The sequence below is a fragment of the Macaca mulatta genome, chromosome 2 (assembly GCF_049350105.2).
Source record: "Macaca mulatta isolate MMU2019108-1 chromosome 2, T2T-MMU8v2.0, whole genome shotgun sequence".
Classification (NCBI taxonomy): Eukaryota; Metazoa; Chordata; class Mammalia; order Primates; family Cercopithecidae; genus Macaca; species Macaca mulatta.
This window is the reverse complement of record NC_133407.1, coordinates 160,611,239-160,631,299: the sequence shown is the minus strand read 5'-3', so window position 1 is coordinate 160,631,299 and position 20,061 is coordinate 160,611,239. Positions and strand designations below refer to the sequence as shown.

General features: G+C 50.0%; 1 protein-coding gene across 4 annotated transcripts in view; it reads left to right on the top strand.

The window, feature by feature from the left end:
• The window catches only part of PDIA5 (protein disulfide isomerase family A member 5), a 93,605-nt gene extending 77,403 nt beyond the window's left edge, over positions 1 to 16,202 (top strand). For 3 of the 4 annotated variants that reach the window (XM_077993796.1, XM_077993795.1, XM_001112864.5), the window contains 6 exons: positions 697 to 767; positions 1,271 to 1,431; positions 4,167 to 4,297; positions 9,038 to 9,108; positions 15,403 to 15,537; positions 15,977 to 16,202. In XM_077993796.1, coding sequence (XP_077849922.1) covers positions 697 to 767; positions 1,271 to 1,431; positions 4,167 to 4,297; positions 9,038 to 9,108; positions 15,403 to 15,537; positions 15,977 to 16,057 — 650 coding nt within the window. In that variant the 3' untranslated portion in view covers positions 16,058 to 16,202. Of the gene's footprint in view, positions 1 to 696; positions 768 to 1,270; positions 1,432 to 4,166; positions 4,298 to 7,919; positions 7,985 to 9,037; positions 9,109 to 15,402; positions 15,538 to 15,976 lie in introns of all 4 variants that reach the window. The other variant, XR_013414377.1, reaches the window with a different exon arrangement.
• Positions 16,203 to 20,061: the final 3,859 nt, after the last annotated feature.

Below are 20,061 nucleotides of genomic sequence, written 5' to 3'. Positions count from 1 at the left end.
TAGTTGTTTTATTTTTGTGTCTGGAGTACCTTCCCAATACCCCAACCCATTTCTGGTGGATTAAGCAAAATATTTCTTTTCTTTGAGCTGGTGCTGCTGCTGCTTTTCTCCCAGGTCCCCCCAGTGTCTGGGAATGGGGCTGAGCTGCCTTCCAGAGGCGGCGCAGGGGAGCATCCCGAGGGCCTTCTGTCCAGAGAAGATGATGATGATGATCACGGCATAGTGCCACAGCCTCCACGCTGCCTGCAGCTGGGGCCTCTCACCAGATCGGTTGGGTTTTCAACCCAGCTCTGTGACCCACGGCTGTGTATGTAGCCCTGGGCAGTCACCTGCCCTCTTGGTGCCTCAATTGTCTAATCCATAGAATGGAGATAATGTCAGTTTCTACTCTGTGGGGCGGTTTGAGGCTGTAAAGCACTGGTCAGTACCTGGCACACCAGGGCTACATACACGTTGCCCGTATTCTTTATGTAGTTGTTTTATTTTTGTGTCTGGAGTACCTTCCCAATACCCCAACCCATTTCTGGTGGATTAAGCAAAATATTTCTTTTCTTTGAGCTGGTGCTGCTGCTGCTTTTCTCCCAGGTCCCCCCAGTGTCTGGGAATGGGGCTGAGCTGCCTTCCAGAGGCGGCACAGGGGAGCATCCCGAGGGCCCCTGTGCCATAAGAATGGTTTCTCTTGATCTCTCCCCACAGGGTGTGGCCACTGTAAGAAAATGAAGCCAGAGTTTGAGAAGGCAGCAGAAGCCCTCCATGGTGAAGCAGATGTAAGCTTCCTTTCCTTCCCCTCACCGTTCTCTTTGAAAGAATCATTGACAGGTGGAATCATTATGACTTTGCCCTACAAGCCCTGCTGCAGCTCCCCTGGTCCCTGGAGGCCAGCAGTACCTCTGTGTGCCCAAGTAGAATGCCTTAGACAGATGGGATCCTAGAGGAGGGCAGAAGGACTATTGGGCCATGTGCCCATGCCTGTCCGGGTGACCTCTACCTGCTCCCTCTCTTCTCTGGGACCCTGGCTAATGGGAACAGGTGCCAATCTACTCAACGTGGCTGGTGGGGCAGATTCAAAAGCCTCATCTCAGCTCCTAAATGACAAATGGCCATGCCAGTGTTCAATTGTTCCCTGGGATATAGGAGCCCATCGGGCTAGCCACCCCAGTTAAATTCCGGCAGGTCCAGGATGGGCTGTGGGGGCAGCATCTGGGCTCCTGTGTTCCACCAGCACCGCATCTGAGGCTGTAATGCATGGTTGGCCTTTCCCCCATCCCAGAGCTCTGGTGTCCTTGCAGCTGTCGATGCCACTGTCAACAAGGCCCTGGCAGAAAGATTCCACATCTCAGAGTTTCCTACATTGAAGTATTTTAAGAATGGAGAGAAATATGCAGTGCCCGTGCTCAGGACAAAGAAGAAGTTTCTCGAGTGGATGCAAAAGTAAGTGTTATAATCTCAATAGCACATCCTAACTGCCGGCTGGCGGCCCCTGGAGACCACCTTAAGGAGGTGAAGTAAACTTTATGGTCAATATCCTGGGCTCAGGCCCACAGGAGTCAAGACAGATCTGACTTCCTCAACCCTAAAGCCACCCTTTGTGTGCTGATCACATGTCCTGATCAGCAGGTCACTGCTGGCAGTCCTTCTGGACGCAGCTTCATCGACACACTAAACCGTGTGTTGCTTTTTCTCTATCTCAGCCTCCTTAGGCCCAAGTCTCATTGTCTGCATTTTATTCCAGTCCCTTTGAATAAATGAAGGAGACACAGCTCTTCATAGCCAGAGCTAGACTCATTTCGTCCAGGTTTGCTAGTGGTTGGCCGGGCCTCCGGTAGTGTCCACGGGGCAGGCTGCGGTGGTTTGCAGCTGAGGATAAAGATTTTGAAGAGCCCCCTCAGCCTGTGTATTAGTTTGCTAGTGTTGCCATAACAAAGTAACAGACCAGATGGCTCAACAATATAATATAACAATATAACAGAAGTTTATTTTCTTACAATTTTGTTTTGTTTTGTTTTGAGACAGTCTCACTCAGTCACACAAGCTGGAGGCACAATCTCAGCTCACTGCAGCCTCCACCTCCCAGGTTCAAGCGATTCTCCTGCCTTAGCCTCCCAGGTAGCTGGGATTACAGGCACATGCCATCACACTGGCTAATTTTTTGTATTTTTAGTAGAGACGGGTTTCACCATGTTGCCCAGGCTGGTCTCCTAAGCTCAAGTGATCCACCCACCTCAGCCTCCCAAAGTGCCAGGATTACAGGCATGAGCCACTGTGTGCAGCCTATTTTCTTACAATTTTGGAGGCTAGAAATCAGAGATCAAGATGTTGGCGGGGTTAGTTTCTTCTGAGGCCCCTCCCCTTGGCCATCTGCCTGTGACTTCCCATGGCCGCCCCTTTATATGTATCTGTGACCTAAGCTGCTCTTCTTATAAGGACACCAGTCATGTTGGATGACAGCACACCCTAATGACCTCATCTTAACTGAATTATCCCTTTAAAGGGATAATTTATCTCTAGAGATAGTCACATTCTGAGATAATGGGGGTTAGGACCTCAACATAGGAATTAGAGGGGGGACACAGTTGAACCGATACGGTCTGAGCTACTTTGTTAGGACATTGGTCAGATATGAGGTGTTTATTTAAAGCACAGACTCTGAGACTCTGATTCAGGAGGTGTGAATGGGAACCTCAGCCATGGTGTTCTGAGAAACACCAGCTTGTGGAATGGGAACAAAGTTGCCACTAGATTCAGGGGAGGCCTCTGGCAAGAGGTGAATGGACTGGTGAGATCCTGGCCTCAGCTTCTCCCACTTTGTCCTGCTCGTCCACTGGGAGGATTCGGAAAGTAGCCAGGCCTTTGTCTTAGGGACCAGAGGAAAATGATGGTTTGCCTCTGAAACAGACAAGGTGCTCACCCGTCAAGGCCTTCTAGTGTCTGAAGCAAGTGGCTTGTTCACACCCACTTTTCCAGCCTTGCTCTGGTGCCAGAGCTGGTTCACTGGAAAGGACTGGGTGGGGCGGGGGATCTGGCCAGGTCCCTGTGATGCTTGGACTTATGGTTAGAGAGCCAAGGGAATCCAGAGTGTCGATCATCACTAATCAGTGCTCCAGAGTCCTGGACACAAACAGCGAGCATGAGGGGCCTCCGCCCTTTCTGTGTGCCGCTGCTGCTACTGAGAGCCTGAAAAGCACTCAGGCTAAGTGCTTTCAGGTTTAAGTACTTTCTTAAGCATTTTAGGTCAAGAGCATGGGCTTTGGAGTCTGAGAGACCTGGGCTCAGATCGTGACCTTGAGCCATTTCTTTGACGCCTCTAAGCCCCAGCTTCCCATCTCCATCTATGTAAGATGGAGACAGTAATTTCCCCATAGACTTGTGTAGGGAATTAAATGAGGAATTAAAAAGGGGAGTTGGGTTATAGAGAGGGGAGCAGGGGAGCAAAGGCTATTGCAAGGCCCTCCAGATCCATCCTTGCATGGGGCAGAGTGGAAGGACCCAGTGGACAGCAAGAGACTGAGAAGCAATAATATTTATCCAACACCTGGCATTTATTAGAGCATCTAGGCTCTCAGTAAATATCAGTTCCTTGACTGAGTAGATGCTTTACATATATTCTGTGCTCTTCATAAAGATCCTATTGTCCTCATTTAACAGAAAAGAAAATGGAGACTCAGAGGGGTTTAGTAACTTACCTAAGGTTGCACAGCTGGTAAGGTTGCACAGCTGGACTTGAACCCAGGCCCGCCTCACTCCTTGGCCCATGCTCTCCACCAGAACAAAGGCTGAGAAGCAGAAAATAATGAACGATAATGTAGGGTCCTAGAGGGGGCAGGAAGGAGGGGCCTGGGAGCCCAAGTGGAGGTGGCGCTATGCCCTTGTCAAGGAGTTCATGGCCCACAACTGGGGGGCTGCCCTGCCCTAAAATGGGGTCAAGTCTTCCGTATTTTACAAAATGGCTCCTTAATGGGCTCCTCAGAGGGAATCAGGGAAGATCTTTGCTGGTGGCACAGATTTGTTTGCGTTTGAACTACGGTTTTAAAATGAAATTTTAGAAGGATTGTAGTGGTTTCTTCATGCACGTTCCCCCGAGTGGTTGGGACATTGAGGGTGGACTTCCTTGCCCATCTAAAAATCTCTCCTCATGGCTGCCTCCCCTCTCCCCTGGCTTCTTGCAGCCCTGAGGCCCCCCCGCCGCCAGAGCCCACGTGGGAAGAGCAGCAGACAAGCGTGTTGCACCTGGTGGGGGACAACTTCCGGGAGACCCTGAAGAAGAAGAAACACACCTTGGTCATGTTCTACGCCCCTTGTAAGTAGCTTGGGTGCTCACTGAGTGGCACGGTAAGAGGTGTTTGGCCCCACCAAACCAAGAAGACCTGCACACCCACCCCAGGGACCAAGGCAGCTATGAACCAGGCTCTCCAATTTTATTCCAGGCTGACAGGCCCTTCAAATCCAGGGCCTCCTTTTGTCAGCCTTGTTGGACTCCCCTTCCTTTGGGGCAGCCTTTCTCCTCTCCTAAATCCCTCTGCCTCTGTGCTGGTTCCCTCTTGTCCCTGGGCTTCTCCATGCCCCTGTCCCCTACTCACACACTTCCCACCCCTCAGCTGCCTCCGCCCCCTCTTCCTCCTCCAGACACTTGGAACCCCCTCTCCCTGCCCTTCCAAATGGCTCTGGAGCCGTGGCATAGGCACAGCCACATTCACTCCTGAGCTCCTGTGCTGTTCTCGTTTTAATCAGAGCTTAAGCTGAAGAAGTGACACGTCTGCCGACATTGACGTCTGTGACCTCGGGTTTCTGTGTATTCCCATTTTGAAGTTGTTAATTGATACTTACAATGAAAGGTTCTTAGAATTTCCCACTCTCTGCTGCCCTTCTCTCTCTCCCCCAGGTTACAACTCAGCTTAATGGAGTGAGGATAATAAAAGCTGCGGTCTACAGAGAAGCCAGGCAGCTCAATCTAGCCATAAACCCGCTCAGTTGTAGCCGGCCCTCCTGTTGGCTCCCCCTGCCCCCACCTTTCAAGTGTCAGTAATCCATGGAGTCTCTGTGATCTCAGGGTCTGAGAGGGGCCGCCACAGCCTCAGCCCCCTCCCTGAGGCAGCCTGCTTGCCCATCTCTTTCTGCCTTTCCTTCTCAGAGTGGGACTTGTCCCCTCCCAGTCCATTAGGGAGCTTCCGGCTGTCCTCTTCAGTCTGTACAGTGTGCCCAGAAGCCTGAAAATTTTCGGGAGCTGACGTCTTCCTTCTGGCGGACTGAGCCTTGCCCAAGGCCATGGGGCAAGTTAGTGGCAGGCCCCTCCCGCAGCCTGCGTGGCTCGCTGTCTGTCACGGGCGCAGGCCAGAGAGAGAGAGTGTTTTCAGCCGCAAGTGAGAACCTGGCTGCAGGAGTGGGAGCCCTTGCCCAGCCCTGAGGTGAACTTTGCAAAGTCCAGATGAAATACTTTCCCCCAGACCTCTGGACCAGAGCCACAGTGCTTCCTCTGCCTCTCTTCAGCTCCTCCCTGACTGAGGGACCTTCAGAGCAGACATAAGCCCTCCGCCACCCTTGACCCTGGCTGCTGAGGCAGACAGGTGCTTCAGTCCCCAGGGAATCTGGGAGAGACTCTTACCCCTTTGGGCTGCCAAAGATCTACAACTCCTTCCTTCCTTCCTCCTTCCTTCCTTCCTTCCTTCCTTCCCTCTTCCTTCCTTCCTTCATCCTTCCTTCCTTCCTTCCTCCTTCCTTCCTTCCTTCCTTCCTTCCTGCCTGCCTGCCTTCCTTCCTTCCTCCTTCCTTCCTTCCTTCCTTCCCTCTTCCTTCCTTCCTTCATCCTTCCTTCCTTCCTTCCTCCTTCCTTCCTTCCTTCCTTCCCTCTTCCTTCCTTCCTTCATCCTTCCTTCCTTCCTTCCTTCCTTCCTTCCTGTCTTCCTTCCTTCCTGCCTGCCTTCCTTCCTTCCTCCTTCCTTCCTTCCTCCTTCCTTCCTTTCTTCCTCCTTCCTTCCTTCCTGCCTCCTTCCTTCCTACCTTCCTTCCTTCCTGCCTGCCTTCCTTCCTTCCTCCTTCCTTCCTGCCTTCCTTCCTTCCTTCCTTCCTCCTTCTTTCCTTCCTTCCTGCCTTCCTTCCTTCCTTCCTCCTTCCTTCCTTCCTTCCTCCTTCCTTCCTTCCTCCTTCTTTCCTTCCTTCCTGCCTTCCTTCCTCCTTCCTTCCTTCCTGCCTTCCTGCCTTCCTTCCTTCCTCCTTCCTTCCTTCCTGCCTTCCTTCCTTCCTTCCTGCCTTCCTTCCTTCCTTTCTTCCTGCCTGCCTGCCTGCCTGCCTGCCTGCCTGCCTTCCATCTATCCATCAGATATCAGCTCTGTGCTGTGCAGTGTCCAGAGCCCAGGGTACAAGGGAAGGAGACATGTCCCTGCCAGGCCTCAAGAGGCTCACTGTCTACCCTGACGAAACTCTAAACGCTGAGTGACTCAACCTCTGGCAGAGGGCTTGCTCCTTAGAGTTTCTTCATCTCTCTTACTGTGTTTTTCTGTCCCTAAACCTTGCCCCAGGGACATACATCTTTATCAGTGGGTTACAGGGGGAAGACTGTCCAAGGACAAAAAAGATATCTCTTTTGACTTTTTAATAATAAAAAAATACTTATTTTTATATATAAATATAGCATATACTATATGCTTTTTGTATATGAAGGATCTAAACACTACAGAAATGTCAAATAGTAAAGTCAAATGCCTGATAGAGGTCTAAAGGAAAAGCAGCCTGCCCACACATTTCCTGCTCCCCTTCTACCTTCTCCACCCCAACACCTTACCTCCCCTCACATCTCTCCACCTCCCACATCCCTTCTCCCACCATGTCTGCCCCGACATCCTGTCTCCCCAGCTTCTGCACGGCTCTTCCTCCTGCTGTTTCTTTGCTCCTTTTATGCTGAATGGTCTGGTCATGGTGACTGCCCTTCTTAGGCCAGCTTGGCGGAGTCTCTAGAACTGCAATTGTCCAGCCTGTCCTCAGTCTTTGTTCCTCTTTCCCCTCTCTGAGAGGCTTCTTTGGTTTTCTGCTACACAGAGGCAGTGCCTTTTTTTTTTTTTTTTTAAGCCCACATTAAAAAAAAAAAAAAATCATCCACATCTGGCCCTCCTGACACCTCTTGGAAGCATCTTCATGCACTTTCTGAAACAGCCCTTCCTCCCATTATTCACTGGCCCCACTCTTTCTTTTGGATAATGAGAAAATTAGATGCAACAGAAGTCCATTAATCTGAGGCCTAGATATTTTAAATTGATGGTAACAGGAATTTACACTAGGCTGACAGTTACCTTTAGACTTTCAATGAACAAAGGTTAAAAAGGAAAAATTAATAGTCAAACCAGGTTTCCAGGAAGGGGTGGTTATTTTCAGCCAGACTAATGCTATTATGGGCATACAGCACACACAAGGGGCCTGCAGCTGCCTGCAGGAGCTGTCTGTGACGTACCTTGTTAACCAGTAGATTGCGCTCTTTAAGTGTTTTGAAAATTTTATAACATCATCCCTTTATAGTGTGACATTTTCGTGAATTTGAGCTATTTTTCTTTCTGTTATGTCAAATTAGTGAAGTGTTACTTGTAATTGCCATTTTAGGCTATTAAAAAATCAGCCAGTCTCTGCTGAGCTAGGCTATGCTAGACACATTGCTAAGCTGTGCTTGTCTCATTTCTGATATAACCCATTGCTGGCCCAGGTCTCTTCTGCTCCTTCTGCATGAGACTTGGCAAATCCCTCTACACCCCCACCCCCCGTCACCCCCCACAATGCTCTGGGCCAGCTGGCCACTCTGCCAGCCAGGCCATGTGGGTGGTCCTGCTCATCTCAGGACTGGATCAAGGAAAAAATTCAGATTAAACTTGTAGCTTAGCCTTAATTTGGTTTCACAAAACCCTTTGAAATGCCAATCATTATTATCTTATTTTAAAAAGGAGAAAGTAGATGAGCAGAGCCGTTTCTGTTCCCACCGTGGCATCTCTGCCTTCCCGAGGCTGAGGTAGGCCGGCTGACATAGGAGGTGTGGGCTGGAGCCTCCCCTTGCTCAGGGAAACCCTCCCCTCAGAGCCCTACTGCACCCTGGGCAGTTCTGTTCACCAGTGACTGGGAAAGGGCAGAGAGAGGAGGGGGGTTTGGGTTCTGATCTGTTAGTGCTGAGGGAAGGGCTGGGTCAGCCTGCAGCTTCCTGGGCTCACCAGGACAGGAGGAGAAAGTGGCCCCCACAGAGGTCCCTACCCTGCTTCTGAGACACTGAGGTCAGAGTTGGGGCTCAGGGTGATGCCCAGAACAAGAGACAGATGTTGGAGTTAGGGGCCCCTGTATAGCTCAAAGGCCTTAGGCTGCTCTGACAAGCTTTCTACCTGGGACAGGGACCATCAAGGGATCTGAGGACTGCCTGGTGACATCCTGTAGCTTCTCTCCCTCTTACCCTGACCATGGCCTTCTGGTTCCTGGGTTCGAGGTTCTGGTTATTGTAGAGCAGAGGGTCAACGGAGACCCGGGGACCAGGGCCTGGTTTGGCTGCTCATAGTCTAGGCTGGGTGGGAGTTGCTAGGAACGCAGAAGTTAGCAGCAAAGCATGAGCAGTGGGTGCCCTGAAATCCCCCCAGCCTGCATTTTCCAGTGCCACTTCCTCTCAGTCAGGAAATGGAGAGATTTGCTATTGTCCCTGGAGCAAGAGAAGATTGTAGCAGGCTCTGAGAATTCCGTGTCTTCCTCTTTAAGCCCAAAGCTCCCTCTGCCCCCAAGATCAGACTCTTCCTCGTCCTCTGTGGAAGGAGCAGAACTATACTACAGTGACCATCACCCCCCAGCCTGGGCAGGAGCATATGATGCTTGTGACAGGGACTCCTACCAATCCCCCCACCAATAGATCAGACATGGGCGGGAGGTGGTTAGACTGGCAAGGTTGATGAAAGGACCCTGACAGTGTGGCGGGCTGGGTTGGGGCTCCTGGAGAGCCCTCTCTGGAGCTTTCAGGAAGGGCCCCTGGCCCTGCAGCCTCCCTGCCCATGCATCACTGTCCTGTGTGCTCTCTTCCCCCCTCACACAGGGTGCCCACACTGTAAGAAGGTCATTCCGCACTTTACTGCTGCTGCTGATGCCTTCAAAGATGACCGAAAGGTAAGGATAACCCTCTTCATCTCCTGATCTGCCTCCAGCTAATTCCTACACCTTCCTCCTTGTCATTCAAGTCCCTTCCCCAAACAGGGGCAGGTCAGCTAAGACCTGTAAGCAGGGAATTCCTTGGGAACCAGGACATTCTCTTTATAAGGAAGATAGGGCAGGCTGGATTTATGCTGCAAAATCAACTAAAAGGGATACGCTAAACCATTCCAGCACTTACTTGGAGGAGAGGGATGGTTAAAAGGGTCATCTGTTTACTTTTTTAGTGCTTGAACATTTTTACTGTAGGATTATCATCATGCATTACTTATATAATTAAAAATACAAATTTAAAAATCCAACAAAAGTCAACTGGAGGATGCCACGGTGGAGGAGAGCAAGGCTATGTCAGTGGAGCCTCGCCCTGCCTAAGTGAAAGGCTCCTGCAGCTGCCAACTGATGAAGCATAAAATTAACAAGCTAGAGCTGCAGATTGGATTAGAGTGCAGGGCTGCCAGGTGCGTCCCCCAGGCACATCCCCCCAAGGCAGCTGGTGCAGTGGGGGCTGCTGCTGGGAGAGGGCTTGTGGGACAGGGAAATACCCCTGAATTTGGGGAAGTGTGATTGACTGCCAGGCTTTGAGTTCCCTTTTCATCCATGCCAGGCAGTGCTGATGCAGAAGACTGCAAAGATTCCTCCCAACCCTGAGACTCAGTCATGGGAACCTCTGGCCTAACAGGCCCTAGAAGCTGGCAGTCATGTGGGATCTGCATTCACACACACCCAAACCCAGAGTCACACGTGGGTTTACCTACTTTCCTGGGTGGAATCCCAGGTGGGGCGAGGGCAGGCTGGAAGGAACCAAGGCCAGACATAAGCTGAGCAGAGAGTCCTGGATGGTAAACAGGCCAAGCAGGCCTAGACGGAGGTTCAGCCAAGGCAGGGAAGGGGAGCTGGTATCAGTGGAACAGCACTCACAAGCAGAGACGGATGGCCATCCCAGGGCTGGGTGGGCAGGGCTTGCAGTTTTGATCGAGGCCAATAGGAGGTCAGGCATGAAGGTACCATCCAGACCTTGTAGGAGCAGAGATACAGGTGCTGGGATCACCTTAATGGGCCCAGAGAGAGTGGCAGAGATGGGGTGATGAGAACTTTACAGGGACATAAAGCCAAAAGAAGTCAGGCTGGGGACAGGCCCATGTAGGGAGAGTAGGGACGAACTGGGGACCTGATTCCCACTTAGACCTAGAGCCCGGGACTCTCTCTGGAGTCAGGAGGTCCCGTTGTTACCCACAAGCCTTGGCTGCAGCTTTGAGACACCCCTCACCCCCACCAGAAGGGAGTACAATGACCAGAAGCATTTTCTCCTCTGCCTGCCCCTTTCCCTGCACTGAGGGGTATGTGGCAGCGGAGGCTTCCTTCCCATGTCCATGTCCCTCATTGTCCCCACCCACTTGTGCACAGCACAGGGTGGTTGCTCCTGCTTGGGGGTCCCAGGATATCCAGCACGGCCTGGGCTGCCAGTCCACAGGACTGGAATAGGTGCCACTCTGCATTGACGTCCATCACACCCCACCCAGAACGCTGGGTGCTCTGGGCAGCAGGAGAAAGGCTGAGGTGTGCCATCTCCCTGTCCCACCGGCCACTCAGGTCTCCACAGGCCCCAGGAGATCTGTGAGGATCCTGAGGCATGACTGGCACACACAGCCTGGGCTTGCCCTCCCAGCCATGCTGGGGAGCATGGTGTCAGGGAGTGTGGTCCAACTGAGGCACCTGGGGGACTGGGGAAACCCTGAAGGGGCAGCCCCATTGATGTGGCCCCTTTCTGCCCACTAGACCACTGCTGAGGCTGCCCTATGGCCTGACCCGCGTCAGTGCAGGTGAGGCCAGACTTGCCAGGCCTCCAGCAGGCAACTGAGATCCCATGTCTCCTCCTCCCATTCCCCCTCCACTGCTACACGGGGGCCCATTTCCTTGATGCTCCCTTCCCCTTAGACACTGACGCACCTTTGCTTGATTGTCTTAGACCAGTGGTGTTGTGGCGTTTTCCTGGGTTCAATCCCTCTGTCTCTTATTCCTTCTGTCTCTCCTTTCAGCTTCCTTTATTCCAAGCCAGGGATCACCCTCACTTGCGTTCAGGAATGCACTTCATAACCTCTCTGTCCGAGGCAGGTGGCCTGCCTGGGTTTCCTGGAGATTACATTCATGACATCAGGGAAGCCAGCCATCTGGCCTGGGGGGCTGAACTTACTGGTGCCCACCCTGTGCTCCAGGCATGGCACCATGACTACTGGGTCCCATCCTACAACTATCAGATCGGAGTCTCTGGGGGATGGTGCTGGAAATTTGTGGTTTTTAAGAGCTGGCTCTTGTGCTGGCCACAGGCTGGTGTGTGGGGACTGCTGGCCTGTCCCCTCTTCCTTTATATGTGAGGGATCCAGGCCCAGAGAGGAGCTGTGTCCCACGCCCAGGAATGCCCAGTGGGTCACTGACAGCCAGAACTGGGTCTCCTGACACCCCATGCTGCCACTTCTTAGCTGGAATTGTGGGGTTTTTCCACCCAGAAGCCAGCCCCTGTTCCTTTCCCAATCAATATGCAGTTGGTTGTTCACTTCCATTTTCATAGCCAAAGTCAATATTAGGTCCTGCAGAGATTTATTTTACTGAATCAATAAAGCTGTGTGTGGCAGCTCATATTTTAGCCGGGGAGCCTCCACCCCCTCCCGGGAGCTTACTTGGGAACTTAATCGGTTGGCACACTGATGGGGAAAGGACTGCAACGTGTTAGTGTTGGGACAGATGGAGTTATTGAAGGGGCAAGGCAGACAGGACCTGTGGTGGGCTGGCAAGCAGGTGGGGGGCTTACCTTTCACTGCACGTCAAGGTGTCCCCAGCCTGGGGGTGGGGTGGGGCTAGGTGTGAAGGTCACTCCTAGAGGGAGGCCCTGAGACAGTGGGGGCCCCTCCTCTGCGATGAGCCCACTTCGCTGCCGGAATCTGGCCATGACGTGTAGGTCCTCCCGTTTATGAGGCTGGCTACTGCCTTTTCCGAGTGAAAACTCCCTGAGGACAGAGACCTCATTTGTCCTTGAACTCCCCACAGTCATGACCCCTCAGACCTGTGTAAATGTTGACTGGATGAAGGAACAATATAACATATTTGATATTTACTGACAGCTCTTCTTCCACTGAAAGCATTACTTACATCATGTTGTCCTCACGATAGCTTGCTCAACTAGGTATTGTTACAGTGCTCATTTTGCTGAAGAGGTAGGTGATTGAACCTTGGAGAGATCATATGCTAGTTTCTCAGCCGGAGAGGGGCAGAGTGAGAATCGCAAACAAGCATTGTCAGAGTTTGAGTTCTCCCAGAAGCAGACTCTGCTCCTGGGCTCATGTGCAGGGAATTTATTTGGGAAGTGACCTCAGGAAGTTCACAGAGGATCCTGGAAGTGAGACATGAAAGGGGAGGAACCAAAGCAGGTGTTTTCTGGGCAGATGACTGTATGAGTCACCAAGGCTCAGTCCCACGGGAAACCTCACCAGGAAACATGACACAGAGCTGTTCCACTCAAAGGCCAAGGAAGCCAGGGTCCTTGTTCTAGAACCCCATCTGTCATTGGCCTTACGTCCAGCTCCTTGAGGCTGGGAGGATGCTCTGAGGCTGAGAGTAGCAGGTGCTGTGGCAAGGGCTGGTCCGAAGGGATGTGGCAGGACACCAGCAGTGTGTGCCCCAGGAATTTGTACCAACCACCATAGAGCAAACTGAGAAATCATAGGTGTTCGTGTTGCAGGTGATCAGTGCAAATCTTGAGTTGGATGTAGGGGTGCAGGCATTTAGGTGAAATTTCAATGGCTGAGAAGAGCTTTATTCGCTGCCTTCTTTCCAAAGAGTCTAAGCTGCTGCCTTTGGGGAGGACGCATTTGTCTCCTCTTCTGTGGAAACTGCACATGGATTCGCCTTTGCAGCTAGAAGTTGCACTCCGTGTGTGCAGCTGGCAGCTAGTTTAGGTGATTCAGAACAAGTATACATTTCTAATTTAGTAGATTTATAAAACCATACACTGTGTTTCCAACAGCTCCAGAGCATGTATACAAATTAAATTCATAATTTAAAGCAGATGCAGGGAGAGCAGCAGCCTGGAGCCATGTTCGTCCAGCACTTTCACAGCGGAGCAGCAGCTCCTGGCCCAGGCTGGACATGGGGCCTTAGCTGCTGGCTGCAGGGAAGGAGAGTGTGTGGATGCCCGTGCCCCTGGGCAGGGCCCCATAGCACCTGCCCTGAGAAATGGAACCCCACCATTTGGCCAGGGGAGCATCTGCCTCATGTTTTTAAATACTAAAGTGCTTTAGAGGTGGGCTGGAGTTATCAGAAGTGTGTAGGGGCCAGTCTGGTGGCCTGGGTGAATTGGGCTCCAGGGGATGCTGGGGAAGGTACATTTAGCCTACCTGAAGGACAGCTGCCTCTCCGCCCCGCCAGTTGTCACCTGTGAGACTGCAGGGTAAGTGCCATCAACTCTTCTGACTTTGAAAGAGAAGCTGGAAAGCCAAATTGTTGTATTAGATCTTCTGGCTCCATTTCTATGGTGGAGCTAATTCAGATTTATTTATTTATTTTGTTGTTGTTGTTGTTAAATTCAGTGTGGGCCAAATAGAACAGGACTAAGAGCCAGACATAGATTGCAGGCAGCAAGTTTGTAAACTCTGTTTTATAAGTCTCACTATATAGAATGTTACGTAACTGAAGAGTAGAAGGGAAGCATGAGGGTGAGAGAGGTGAGGATGGCGCCTGGTGGCCAGGGGAGGCCGCACCTTACTCTTCTCTCCAGCTATCCATTCCGCAGCTCACCTGGGCATGAGGGATATGATGAGTAAATGTCGCCATGGGGGCTGGCAGGACTGTCCTACTTGCAAAGGGGCCTTTGTCCAAATGCAAATAACCGTCAACCAAAGAACTGTGTGAATCTCGGCTATTCAACAATTTTAAATTATCTTATTGAATCACCCTCTTTTAATTTCTTCCAAGCATTCGTTGAGCTCTATCTAAAATGATCTCATTTGTTATACAGCAGACGCTTGATAACTGGACTTTGTCAAGGTCAGCATTGTTCCCCCAGCATCTAGAACAGGCTTGGCACACGGCAGGGTTTCAGTGCGTGTTGCCTGGTGGGAGGACTCCCTCTCATGGAAGTCTGCCCCATCTTCCGTAACACCTCTGTATTGGGTGTGGCCATTGAGGACCTCCTCTCCGGCTTCCCTGGTGTATGACCCTCAATAGGAAACAAGTTCCCCATTTCTGCTTTATGCTCTCTTCCTTTGAAAAAACAACTAATGATAAAGAAAAGCTGCCCAGCATGTGGAATTTACTAGATGGTCAAGAAGAGGCCAGTGGCCAATGTGGGAACCACTTTCTGACCAAACATTCTGATGGCTTTAGTCATGCGGGGCTCCTCTAGTTTCCAGATGTGCTTCCCTGGTCTCCTCCTCTTCCAGTCTTGGCTCAGATGGCGAATCATACAGAGCGCCTTTGCCCCACTCACCTGGCACCTGGGCCACCTCCCTCATCCCTCACATCACACCGTGTTGGAATTGTCACTTTATCCAACCCCTGCCCAGACACTGAGCCCCTAAGTGGGGACAGAGCTTGTATATGGGGTCGGAAGAAGTGACTGTAATAGCAGCTGACATTTCCTGACCACGAATCCAGTGCCAGGTTCTATGCTCATTGGCCTCACTCGAATTCTCTTATTCAGTCTTCACAATATCCTGATAGCCAAGATACTGTTATTATCCCCATTTTACAGCTGAAAAAATGAGGCACCAAGAGGCTGGGTCATTTTCTTTAAGTCTTAATGTCCAGGCAAACCAAGGGTGCACTTGGGGAACTTGACTTGAAAGTTCTTGCTCTTAACCTTGGCACTATACTGTCCCCCAAGCAACTGTTCCAGAAATATTAGTTGAGAAATGATTGAATCCTCCAGTCCCTTACAGAGAGCACCACAGAACCTGTGGTGTTTACAAATGCTTTCAAGTCATCATTTCCTTTATGATCGTCATACTCTTGATTTTAAAGGACAGTCTAAAGGCACTCCAGGCCAAGTCCCCTAACCTTACCCACCTGGAAATTGAAAACAAGCACCATCAGTCTCCAAGGAGCCCTGAGTTGGGGGTGCTTTGGTTCAGTTCCTACCTGCCACTGAGGAGAAAAATCAGAGTGAGCCTGTGACGTGGACTAGATGTGCAATCTGTGTTGTGGGGTCCAGGCCTCAGCCTGGGAACACCCTGTGCCAACTCTTCTTACCTTGCCCCCTAGATCGCCTGTGCTGCTGTTGACTGTGTCAAAGACAAGAACCAAGACCTGTGCCAGCAGGAGGCTGTCAAGGGCTACCCCACTTTCCACTACTACCACTATGGGAAGTTCACAGAAAAGTATGACAGCGACCGCACAGTAAGTCGGGGAGAGGCGTCTGCCCAGAGCTCGCTCTGCTGATGGGCAGGGAAACTGCCACTGAGGAGGGACAGCACTGGGCAGCGTCCCAGAAACCGCGGAAGTCAGCTGGAACACTGCACCGAGAGGCCACAGGCCCTCGGCCTGGCTGAGGCTTGACATTGCTGGAGGAGAGTCCCAAGGGGTTGTCACAGATGTCCTGTCCCCAGAGCCAGGCTGGACTCCAAATGCCGAGGGTTTTTCTCACTTGCTGGTCAGGGCTGGTGGAAGCCATGCAGACCCTCTCCGCCTTGCAGACGTCTGCCCACCTCTCCCTGTCACAGGAGTAAGCCCCTGGAGGGGCCGGGGGGGTGGGGAGGGAGCGTGCATGGCCAGCTCAGGGATTAAAGCTCATTTCTCTCTCTCTCTCTCTCTCTCTCTCTCTCCCCCTTCCCTGCAGGAATTGGGATTTACCAATTATATTCGAGCCCTCCGGGAGGGAGACCATGAAAGACTAGGGAAAAAGAAGGAAGAGTTATAATTCCTGCCTCAGAAAAAGCTTTTCCATTACACTGTGAATGATACCTGTTTTGTTGTTTCTGAATTTCCACATGTTCTGAAGACAAAGTTTTTTATAGCCGCTTATGGCCATTTTGTACAATTTTGAAATAAAATTAAACCATTTATTTGGTGGTATGGTTTATTTTCATGGAGCCTGTACTAACAAAGGTGGATACTCACATCCTTCTCCTTCCACCTCTGCTGGGAGGTACAGAGCTGTGCTCCAGTGCCCTGTCTGCATGGAGGTCACCCCTGAGAGTGCTGGCCCCCTGTCAGTCATTTGAGAGCAGAACAGGGAAACTGGATCGCAGAATATCCTGCTGGAAAATGACAAGCTAATGAGAGGAAATACGTCAAGATAATCAATGACTTTGGGAGGCTGAGGTGGGAGGATCACTTGAAGCCAGGTGTTCAAGACCAGCCTGGGAAACATTATGAGACCTCATGTCTACAGAAAATAAAGTTACTGGGCGGAGGGGTACATGCCTATAGTCCCAGCTACTTGTAAGGCTGGGGAGGGAAGATTGCTTGAGCCCAGGAGTTCAAGTCTACAGTGATCTATGTTCACATGACAACTCCAGCCTAGCTAGAAAGCAAGACCCTGTCTCAAAAATAGAAAAGTAAAAGAAAAAAAAAAAAAGATGATCAGGGAAATTGGGATGCTGAAGCAAATGGTAACCAAACACTAGCTTCTGGATTGTTGTGGTTTCAGTATTGGTGTGTTTCCTCTGTGTGTGTTTTCCTGGAACTTACTTAGGTATTTATCTTTCTCCAGCTGTTTGTCTTCTCTTCCTCTCTCCGTTCCCTCCCCATTCTCCCTTTAAAGAAAATTAAGTTGCTGCTTCAGAGGCATGAATGGAGTGGGGGAAGGGGGTCTCTGTGCCAGCTGCTTGCTGTGCACCCCGGATGGAAGGGATGGTGTGTTCTTGAGGTGCAGATGTTAGATCTGCTCACCAGCCCCCACCACTGACCACAATAACCCCAAATCTTTACGCCACATTTTCCACGGATGGGTGCCTCGCGCGGCCTCCTGCCTGTGTACATCTCTTTTTTGACGCACCTTTCCGGTGAGTCCTCATGCTTTCTGCATGCCTGCGTGACTGACACCCAGCCCTGTGCCCAGCGGTGCAGTCAGAGCCTGAGCACAGCGGTAACATGTTTTGTCTGCTCGTTGGTATTTCTCCATGGACAGCGGAGCAGCCTTGCAAAGTGCTGGAATTACAGGCGTGAGCCACCACACCCGGCCCCAAAATCCTCTATCTTAGGCCTGTGTTATCCAATAGCCATTAGCCACCTATGAGTATTGAGAACTTGAAATTTGGCTACTGCAGCTGAGTGAAGGTGTGTATGTCTGTGCCTTTTTATATTGTGGTAAAATACACATAGCACACAATTTACTATTTTAATCATGTTTAAGGGTACAATTCAGTGGCACTAAGTACATTTGCATTGTTGTCCAACCACCATTACTATCCATCTCTAGAACTTTTTCATCAACCCAGACTGAAACTCCGTAACCATTAAAGAATAACTCTCCATTCCCCACTCCTCCTAGCCCTGGTAACCCCTATTCTACTTTACGTCTCTATGAATTCTACTATTCTAGGAACCTCATATAAGCAAAATCGTACATTGTTTTGTATCTGGCATATTTCACTTAGCACACTGTTTTCAAGGTTCATTCCTGAAAGTATGTAGCATGCATTAGAATCTCATACTTTTTTTTTTTTTTTTTTTTTTTTTGAGATGGAGTCTTGCTCAGCCGCCCAGGCTGGAGTACAGCGGCACATTCTCGGCTCACTACAAGCTCCGCCTCCCAGGTTCACACCATTCTCCTGCCTCAGCCTCCGGAGTAGCTGGGACTACAGGCACCCGCCACCACGCCTGGCTAATTTTTTGTATTTTTAGTAGAGATAGGGTTTCACTGTGTTAGCCAGGATGGTCTCGATCTCCTGACCTCGTGATCCACCTGCCTCGGCCTCCCAAAGTGCTGGGATTACAGGCATGAGCCACCGCGCCCAGCCAGAATCTCATACCTTTTTTAAGGCTGAATAATATTCCACTGTATGTACCATATTTTGTTTACCCATTCATCCATCAATGGACATTTGGGTCAATTTCACCTTTTGACTGTTCTGAAGAATGGTGCTATGAACATAGATGTACAAATAAATACCTCTGTGACATCCCATTTTCAATTCTTTTGAAGGTGGAATTACTGGGTCATACGGTAACTCTATTTTTAATTTTTTGAGGAATGGACGGACCATTTTCCACAGTGACTGCACCATTCCGTGTTCCTACCAGCAAGGCATGAGGGTTCCAGTTTCTCCTCATCCTCGCCAACAGTTATTTTCTGGTTTGGTTTGATTTGGTTTCATTTTTAATAGTAGCCATCCTAATGGGTGTGAAGTGGCATCTCACTGTGGTTTTGAAGTGTGTTTCCCTAATGATTAGCGATTTTGAGCATCTTATTTTTATTTTTATTTTTTTGAGACAGAGCCTCACTCTGTCGCCCAGGCTGGAGTACCATGGTGCCATCTCGGCTCACTGCTACCTCCTGGGTTCAAGCAATTCTCATGCCTCAGCCTTCTGAGTATCTGGGATTATAGACGTGCACCACCACACCTGGCTGATTTTTGTGTTTTTAGTAGAGATGGGGTTTCACCATGTTGGTCAGGCTGGTCTTGAACTCCTGACCTCAAATGATCTGCCCACCTCAGCCTCCCAAAGTGCTGAGGTTACAGGTGTGAGCTACCTCACCCGGCCTTGAGCATCTTTTCATATGTTTATTTTCCATTTGCCTATCTTATCTGGAGAAGAAGATATTCTCTTATTCTCTTTAAGTTGTTGCCCATTTCACATTGGTTTTGTGTTGTTCCCTTGTAGGAGTTATTTATATATTCGGGATATTAATCCCTTATCTAACATATAATTTGCAAATATTTTATCATGTTCTGTGAGTTGTCTTTTCACTCTCTTGATAATGTCCTTTCATGCACAAAAGCTTTTAATTTTTATAAAGTCCACTTTATCTTTTCTTTTGTTGCCAATTATATCCAAGAAATCATTGTCAAATTCAATGCCCTGCAGTTTTCCCCTATGTTTTCCTCTAGAAGTTTTATAGTTTTAGTTCTGAAGTTTAAGTTTTTTACTCATTTGGAGTTAATTTTTATGTGGTGTAAGGTAAGGGTCCAACTTCATTGTTTTATAAAATATATATAACTTAAGATTTATCATTTTAACTATTTTTGCATATACTATTCAGTGGCACTGATAGCACTTTTGTTGTTCAAGTCTTAATGATAAAATAATGGGGAACAGTAAGAGCACAAAGCACAGAGTTTGGTTCTGACCAGCGATGCCCAGTCACTGGGAGCTTCCTGTGGGCAGGGCTGGTGCCTGTGTTATTCCGTGTGATGTGGGCAGGTCACGTAACCCCTGAGCATAGGCTTTGTCTTCCTAAGAGGGCCTGATGCTTTCCAGATGAGATTCCACATCTTCTTATGTTGCAGTGGAGCAGACCAGTTTCTGAACCCAGAAGCATCACCTTCCCATGCCTGGCGCAGAACAGTCCCTGGAAGCCAAACACCTCTAGACAACATACATAACATTTTAGGTTATGTGTATTTTACATGACATAATGGATATCCAGGCTGGGTGCAGCGGCTCACACCTGTAATAGCAGCATTTTGGGAGGCCAAGGTGGGCGGATCACCTGAGGTCAGGAGTTAGAGACCAGCCTAGCCAACATGGTGAAACCCTGTCTCTACTAAAAATACAAAAATTAGCCGGGCATGGTGGCGGGCACCTGTATTCCCAGCTACTTGGGAGGCTAAGGCAGGAGAATTGCTTGAACCCAGAAGGTGCAGGTTGTAGTGAGCCTAGATGGCGCCACTGCGCTCCAGCCTGGGTGACAGAGTGAGACTCCATCTCAAAAAGAAAAAACAAACAAACAAACAAACAAAAAACAGATATCTAGTT